We start from the raw sequence: 8,936 nt of genomic DNA on the forward strand, positions 1-8,936 counted from the left end.
TTTCGTCCCGTTAGACCTGCTTTAGTCCCGTTATAGACCTGCTTTAGTCCTGTTATAGACCTGCTTTAGACCTGCTTTAGTCCTGTTACAGACCTGCTTTAGTCCTGTTACAGACCTGCTTTAGTCCTGTTATAGACCTGCTTTAGTCCTGTTATAGACCTGCTTTAGTCCAGTTATAGACCTGCTTTAGTCCTGTTATAGACCTGCTTTAGTCCTGTTACAGACCTGCTTTAGTCCTGTTACAGACCTGCTTTAGTCCTGTTATAGACCTGCTTTAGTCCTGTTATAGACCTGCTTTAGTCCAGTTATAGACCTGCTTTAGTCCTGTTATAGACCTGCTTTAGTCCAGTTATAGACCTGCTTTAGTCCTGTTATAGACCTGCTTTAGTCCTGTTACAGACCTGCTTTAGTCCTGTTACAGACCTGCTTTAGTCCTGTTACAGACCTGCTTTAGTCCTGTTACAGACCTGCTTTAGTCCTGACACAGACCTGCTTTCGTCCCGTTAGACCTGCTTTAGTCCCGTTATAGACCTGCTTTAGTCCTGTTATAGACCTGCTTTAGACCTGCTTTAGTCCTGTTACAGACCTGCTTTAGTCCTGTTACAGACCTGCTTTAGTCCTGTTATAGACCTGCTTTAGTCCTGTTATAGACCTGCTTTAGTCCAGTTATAGACCTGCTTTAGTCCTGTTATAGACCTGCTTTAGTCCTGTTACAGACCTGCTTTAGTCCTGTTATAGACCTGCTTTAGTCCTGTTATAGACCTGCTTTAGTCCAGTTATAGACCTGCTTTAGTCCTGTTATAGACCTGCTTTAGTCCAGTTATAGACCTGCTTTAGTCCTGTTATAGACCTGCTTTAGTCCTGTTACAGACCTGCTTTAGTCCTGTTATAGACCTGCTTTAGTCCTGTTATAGACCTGCTTTAGTCCAGTTATAGACCTGCTTTAGTCCTGTTATAGACCTGCTTTAGTCCTGTTATAGACCTGCTTTAGTCCTGTTACAGACCTGCTTTAGTCCTGTTACAGACCTGCTTTAGTCCTGTTACAGACCTGCTTTAGTCCTGTTATAGACCTGCTTTAGTCCTGTTACAGACCTGCTTTAGTCCTGTCACAGACCTGCTTTCGTCCCGTTAGACCTGCTTTAGTCCCGTTATAGACCTGCTTTAGTCCTGTTATAGACCTGCTTTAGACCTGCTTTAGTCCTGTTACAGACCTGCTTTAGTCCTGTTACAGACCTGCTTTAGTCCTGTTATAGACCTGCTTTAGTCCTGTTATAGACCTGCTTTAGTCCAGTTATAGACCTGCTTTAGTCCTGTTATAGACCTGCTTTAGTCCTGTTACAGACCTGCTTTAGTCCTGTTACAGACCTGCTTTAGTCCTGTTATAGACCTGCTTTAGTCCTGTTATAGACCTGCTTTAGTCCAGTTATAGACCTGCTTTAGTCCTGTTATAGACCTGCTTTAGTCCAGTTATAGACCTGCTTTAGTCCTGTTATAGACCTGCTTTAGTCCTGTTACAGACCTGCTTTAGTCCTGTTACAGACCTGCTTTAGTCCTGTTACAGACCTGCTTTAGTCCTGTTACAGACCTGCTTTAGTCCTGACACAGACCTGCTTTCGTCCCGTTAGACCTGCTTTAGTCCCGTTATAGACCTGCTTTAGTCCTGTTATAGACCTGCTTTAGACCTGCTTTAGTCCTGTTACAGACCTGCTTTAGTCCTGTTACAGACCTGCTTTAGTCCTGTTATAGACCTGCTTTAGTCCTGTTATAGACCTGCTTTAGTCCAGTTATAGACCTGCTTTAGTCCTGTTATAGACCTGCTTTAGTCCTGTTACAGACCTGCTTTAGTCCTGTTATAGACCTGCTTTAGTCCTGTTATAGACCTGCTTTAGTCCAGTTATAGACCTGCTTTAGTCCTGTTATAGACCTGCTTTAGTCCAGTTATAGACCTGCTTTAGTCCTGTTATAGACCTGCTTTAGTCCTGTTACAGACCTGCTTTAGTCCTGTTATAGACCTGCTTTAGTCCTGTTATAGACCTGCTTTAGTCCAGTTATAGACCTGCTTTAGTCCTGTTATAGACCTGCTTTAGTCCTGTTATAGACCTGCTTTAGTCCTGTTACAGACCTGCTTTAGTCCTGTTACAGACCTGCTTTAGTCCCGTTATAGACCTGCTTTAGTCCCGTTATAGACCTGCTTTAGACCTGCTTTAGTCCTGTTACAGACCTGCTTTAGTCCTGTTACAGACCTGCTTTAGTCCTGTTATAGACCTGCTTTAGTCCTGTTATAGACCTGCTTTAGTCCAGTTATAGACCTGCTTTAGTCCTGTTATAGACCTGCTTTAGTCCTGTTACAGACCTGCTTTAGTCCTGTTACAGACCTGCTTTAGTCCTGTTATAGACCTGCTTTAGTCCTGTTATAGACCTGCTTTAGTCCAGTTATAGACCTGCTTTAGTCCTGTTATAGACCTGCTTTAGTCCAGTTATAGACCTGCTTTAGTCCTGTTATAGACCTGCTTTAGTCCTGTTACAGACCTGCTTTAGTCCTGTTATAGACCTGCTTTAGTCCTGTTATAGACCTGCTTTAGTCCAGTTATAGACCTGCTTTAGTCCTGTTATAGACCTGCTTTAGTCCTGTTATAGACCTGCTTTAGTCCTGTTACAGACCTGCTTTAGTCCTGTTACAGACCTGCTTTAGTCCTGTTACAGACCTGCTTTAGTCCTGTTACAGACCTGCTTTAGTCCTGTCACAGACCTGCTTTCGTCCCGTTAGACCTGCTTTAGTCCCGTTATAGACCTGCTTTAGTCCTGTTATAGACCTGCTTTAGACCTGCTTTAGTCCTGTTACAGACCTGCTTTAGTCCTGTTACAGACCTGCTTTAGTCCTGTTATAGACCTGCTTTAGTCCTGTTATAGACCTGCTTTAGTCCAGTTATAGACCTGCTTTAGTCCTGTTATAGACCTGCTTTAGTCCTGTTACAGACCTGCTTTAGTCCTGTTACAGACCTGCTTTAGTCCTGTTATAGACCTGCTTTAGTCCTGTTATAGACCTGCTTTAGTCCTGTTACAGACCTGCTTTAGTCCTGTTATAGACCTGCTTTAGTCCTGTTATAGACCTGCTTTAGTCCAGTTATAGACCTGCTTTAGTCCTGTTATAGACCTGCTTTAGTCCTGTTATAGACCTGCTTTAGTCCTGTTATAGACCTGCTCTAGTCCTGTTACAGACCTGCTTTAGTCCTGTTACAGACCTGCTTTGTCCTGTTACACACCTGCTCAAAGACATAAAGTAGTACCACTCTGATCCAGCAGGCGGCGCCGTGACCCGGGCTTCAGACTCGCGCATGCGCAGCACGGGTTGTGCGTCGGTCTCACGGTGGTTAGCTCGGAGCTAAAGCTAAAAACAGTGAGTAAAATGTGTGAAAGGCGCACGCTGAGAGCTCTGGTGCAGGAGCGGCTGACTGCGGCTGCGGAAGAGATCTTTGCGCTGTTCGAAAGAACGATCGCGGAGTATGAGGAGGAACTGTGTCGCTCCAAAGAGGAGAACCAGAGGAACCAGGAGCTGCTGGAGTCTGTCCTGAGCCCGAGAGTCGTGCTCCTCAGACCCGGTGAGAAATACATGCGTGTTTACACTTTGAAACAGGATTTTATCTGACCGCAGCGAAATAAAAGTCTCATCTTTGAGCCGGAACAGGGCTGAAGCTGGTGGAATCATGATCGAATAACCGAGATATGAGCTTCTCTGGAGAATGTTCCGTTTATCATTTAGACTCATATGTTTATATCAAATAACTCTGGCCTTTAGTAGGAACTCAACAGGGGCCCTTTTCACCACGGGCCCTTGTGACGCGTGTCTAGTTACTGTTACAGTAAAACATCTTCACTTCTCGCTCTGTTCGTTCTCTAAATGAGTCTGTCTCAAATCAAGTCTGACAAAAGCTGTGATGGAGCGGGTTCTAGAGTGATAATATCTGCAGCAGCTTCAGAGGGAAACGATCCAACGATCAATGTGTCTCTGTTTCATCTGCTAAAGGTCATTTAAGTTCTCATTCATGCAAACTCAGCATCTGGACAGGAAACGGAAGTCGAAATGTTTGCAAATGTATTAAAAAGACAAACTGAAATATCTCATGGTCTTAAGTAATCAGAGCCTCATATTCAACTCACACTTAACATTATATATTAACAATATATATTTGTATTATATATTAACATTAGCCACACAAAGTCACTCTGCCTGGAACTTTAGAGTTCTATAGTTCATAGTCTTAATGTCGTGACCTTGAGAGTTGGTTTTTAATGTTCTGCTGGACGTCCAGATGGCGCCCTTTATAAAATATGATGTGTTAATTAGTGTTGCCATGGTGAGAAGTTTGTTCTATTGATGATGTCGTGTGAGACAAGTCAAACCTGCTGATCCGATCTGATCACTCCAGAGCGGCTTCAGGGCGGCTCTTTACCTCTGGTCTTTACCTCTGGTCTTTACCTCTGGTCTTTACCTCTGGTCTTTACTTCTGGTCTTTACTTCTGGTCTTTACCTCTGGTCTTTACCTCTGGTCTTTACTTCTGGTCTTTACCTCTGGTCTTTACCTCTGGTCTTTACCTCTGGTCTTTACTTCTGGTCTTTACTTCTGGTCTTTACCTCTGGTCTTTACCTCTGGTCTTTACTTCTGGTCTTTACCTCTGGTCTTTACCTCTGGTCTTTACCTCTGGTCTCACTCGTTACAGTAAGAATGCTTTTGTCACAGAGAGCGATGCTGAAAGAGTTAAAAGGCTGCAGTACGACTAAAAGGAGACAGGTGGCGCCAACACAACATAAAGCTCATCTAAAATATGTGTTTGACCTGTAGTTCCCCATTTCTCCTGCAGGTGTCCAGATGTCCTCCCGGAGTCCTGCAGGTGTCCAGATGTCCTCCCTGAGTCCTGCAGGTGTCCAGATGTCCTCCCTGAGTCCTGCAGGCGTCCAGATGTCCTCCCTGAGTCCTGCAGGCGTCCAGATGTCCTCCCTGAGTCCTGGTCCTGGTCTGAACCTGGAAATCCTAGAGACTCCGCAGATTAAAGAGGAGCCAGAGGAACAGAGCGTCAAACAGGAGGAAGAGCAGCTGCAAGTGTAGGCCTCATTTACACACATCTGAGCCATGTTCTACTGTAGGCCTCATTTACACACCTCTGAGCCATGTTCTACTGTAGGCCTCATTTACACACATCTGAGCCATGTTCTACTGTAGGCCTCATTTACACACATCTGAGCCACGTTCTACTGTAGGCCTCATTTACACACATCTGAGCCACGTTCTACTGTAGGCCTCATTTACACACATCTGAGCCACGTTCTACTGTAGGCCTCATTTACACGCATCTGAGCCATGTTCTACTGTAGGCCTCATTTACACGCATCTGAGCCATGTTCTACTGTAGGCCTCATTTACACACCTCTGAGCCATGTTCTACTGTAGGCCTCATTTACACACATCTGAGCGATGTTCTACTGTAGGCCTCATTTACACACATCTGAGCCATGTTCTACTGTAGGCCTCATTTACACACATCTGAGCCACGTTCTACTGTAGGCCTCATTTACACACATCTGAGCCACGTTCTACTGTAGGCCTCATTTACACGCATCTGAGCCACGTTCTACTGTAGGCCTCATTCACACACATCTGAGCGATGTTCTACTGTAGGCCTCATTCACACACATCTGAGCGATGTTCTACTGTAGGCCTCATTTACACACATCTGAGCCATGTTCTACTGTAGGCCTCATTTACACACATCTGAGCCATGTTCTACTGTAGGCCTCATTTACACACATCTGAGCCATGTTCTACTGTAGGCCTCATTTACACACATATGAGCCATGTTCTGTGTTTTTGACTTACAGGTCTGTCCCAGAGTCCAGATCTGTCTGTGTGACGTCAGAAGAGTCGTCGCGGCAACAAACACAAACTGAGCACAAAGAGGAAGCACAGGAAGAGGACCTCAGCGCAGAGCCACAAGAGGGAGACACTGAGAACTCTTCTGACAATGATGAAGACTGGAGAGCTCCATTCAGCTGTTCAGCCGCAGAGGTGGAGACAGAGTCTGATGGAGACCATGACATGTCAGGAATAGCCGAAGGAGCTGAGGACAGGAAACACCTCTGCTCTGTTTGTACAAAGAGGTTTGGTACTAAAGAGGGTCTACGACGGCACTTTAGGAGTCACACAGGAGAGAAACCTTACAGCTGTCCAATCTGTAAGAAAGCGTTTTCCCAGAAGTCTAATCTAGAGACGCATAAAAAAACACACACAGGCGAAAAAACATTCAGCTGTTCAATGTGTAAGAAATCTTTTTCCCGCAAGTCTCATCTAAATATACATAGAAGAAGACACACCGGAGAGAGACCTTACAGCTGCTCGACATGTGACAGAGCGTTTGCCGACAGCTCCAGTCTCTGCACGCACGCGAAAACTCACACGGGAAGAAGACCTCACAGCTGCTCTGTTTGTATGAAAGGATTTATCAAACGCAGTGAACTGGACGTCCACATGAGGACACACACGGGGGAAAAACCATTCAGTTGTTCGTTTTGCGATAAACGTTTCAAACATAGAATTAGCCTCAAGTTGCACACAAAAGCACACACCAGTGACAGACTTTACGGCTGCTTGTTCTGTGACAAAACCTTTCCCCAGAGATCTGATCTAGTCGTACATAAAAGAACTCACGTGGGAGAAAAGCCTTACCTCTGTGCCATGTGTGAGAAAGCCTTTGCGAACAAGTGCACTCTGAGGGCCCACATGTTGAGACACACGGGAGAGAGACCTTACAGCTGCTCAATTTGTGAGAAAGCATTTTTTAGACGTTATGATCTGGATATCCACATGAGAACACATACAGGTGAACGACCTTTCAGCTGTTCTACATGTAAGAAAACATTTACCCAAAGAGTTGCTCTAAGAGTTCACAGAATAACGCACACAGGGGAAAAACCTTACAGCTGTCCCATCTGTGATAAAGCGTTTAACCGTAAGGGTAATCTAAATAAACATGTGCAAAGACACACGCGTGACGAAGGAAGTTCACAGGACGCTCAGTTTGAACATCCTGAAGAACCCAAAGTTCAACATGCAGATGAGTAAGCCTCTTGTTGGTTAAGTGAGCCTCCTGTTGGTTGAGTGAGCCTCCTGTTGGTTGAGTGAGCCTCCTGTTGGTTGAGTGAGCCTCCTGTTGGTTGAGTGAGCCTCCTGTTGGTTCAGTGCGCCTCCTGTTGCTTGTTCGAGCCTCCTGTTGGTTGAGTGCGCCTACTGTTGGTTAAGTGAGCCTCCTGTTGGTTGAGTGAGCCTCCGGTTGGTTGTGTGCGCCTCCTGTTGGTTCAGTGTGCCTCCTGTTGGTTGTGTGCGCCTCTTGTTGGTTGTTTGAGCCTCCTGTTGGTTCAGTACGCCTCCTGTTGCTTGTTCGAGCCTCCTGTTGGTTGAGTGCGCCTCCGGTTTGTTGTGTGAGCCTCCTGTTGGTTAAGTGAGCCTCCTGTTGGTTAAGTGAGCCTCCTGTTGGTTGTGTGAGCCTCCTGTTGGTTGAGTGCGCAGCTCTCCCGCTCTAAGGTCCCGCTCTAAGGTCCCGCTCTAAGGTCCCGCTCTAAGGTCCCGCTCTAAGGTCCAGCTTCTGTTTGTCTCTAAAGCTCTAGGTGGGGTTTTATTTCACATTTGCTGAACATCAGATCAAGTATTAATCAATTTTTCTGGATTTCAGGAACTTTGCTCCAGAACGAAACACAAATACTTTGAAATGACATGATTTGATGCCTTTAATGAACTCAAAGCACTCGTTAAAGTCTGTGATCTTATTTTAATTAAAGAATTTTATTCCATATTGTGTTCTTGTACATGTGTTTTATTGATTGTTTTATTGACATTTTCACAAAATATTCTGTTTCTGTTTATCTTATGTGTTTTATATTCAACATTTATTTAAAAAAAAAACTTGGACTTAAAATATTGTATCCACATAAAATATTCCAGAACTAGAAGAGGACAGGAGGAGGACAGGAAGAGGACAGGAAGAGGACGGGAAGAGGACGGGAAGAGGGCGGGAAAAGGACAGGAAGAGGGCGGGAGGAGGACGGGAAGAGGACAGGGACAGATTCACAAACATGTATATTTATTGTGTTACTGTGTTTCACTTTTGTATATTTCTAAGATATTTGAATAAACATTTAACATTAAAAGATGATTGTGAGAATTAATGCCGATCCACTATTCCCAAGAACCTAACCCCAAGAACCAAACCCCAAGAACCCAATCAACCCCAGGAGATCACTCTTAGTACTATAATTGCTCTGTTGATAAAAAGGAACTTGTAGATGGCAAACAAGGCGCTTCGAAGAGACACTAGGCCAGGGGAAAAGTGAACGGAGGCGGAGATGTATCAATTTTATTTTAAAAAACAAACTCACCTCACCCTCCGCGGGTGGTCCCCTTTCAAGTTGGGGTCCTCTACCGGAGGCCTGGGAGCTTGAGGGTTCTGCGTAGTATCTTTGCTGTTCCTATCACTTTTCGGGACCGAGATCTCCGACGTCCTTCCTGGGATATGCTCGAGCCATTCTTCCAGTTTGGGGGTCACTGCCCCAAGTGCTCCGGTCACTACGGGCATCACTGATACCTTCACACTCCAGGCCTTGGTATTTCTCTAGTTTCTCGTGTTCCCTCTTCCGGATGTTTCCATCCCATGGCACTGCAATGTTCACCACCACGACTTTCCTCTGACCCTTGATGACCACCACTATGTCCGGATGGTTCTCCATTACCATTCAGTCTGTATGTGGAAGTCCCAGAGGACCTTGGCTCGGTCGTTCTCCACCACCTTTGGAGGTGTTTCCCACTTTGTCCTTGGGGTCTCCAGCCCATACTCTGGACAGATGTTTCTGTACACTATACCAGCCACCTGGTTATGGCGCTCCATGTATG

General features: G+C 45.3%; 1 protein-coding gene across 1 annotated transcript; it reads left to right on the forward strand.

Annotated features, from left to right (window-relative positions):
- Positions 1-3,329: 3,329 nt before the first annotated feature.
- On the forward strand, positions 3,330-7,826 carry LOC140365190 (uncharacterized). The gene is made up of 3 exons (XM_072451461.1): positions 3,330-3,599; positions 4,981-5,101; positions 5,876-7,826. The coding sequence occupies exons 1-3, from the start codon at positions 3,407-3,409 to the stop codon at positions 7,113-7,115; spliced, it is 1,554 nt and encodes a 517-aa protein (XP_072307562.1). The 5' UTR covers positions 3,330-3,406; the 3' UTR covers positions 7,116-7,826.
- Positions 7,827-8,936: the final 1,110 nt, after the last annotated feature.

Source organism: Eucyclogobius newberryi, unplaced genomic scaffold, assembly GCF_026437365.1.
Source record: "Eucyclogobius newberryi isolate DKJ021-1_F unplaced genomic scaffold, fEucNew1.0.hap1 SCAF_19, whole genome shotgun sequence".
Taxonomy (NCBI): domain Eukaryota; kingdom Metazoa; phylum Chordata; class Actinopteri; order Gobiiformes; family Gobiidae; genus Eucyclogobius; species Eucyclogobius newberryi.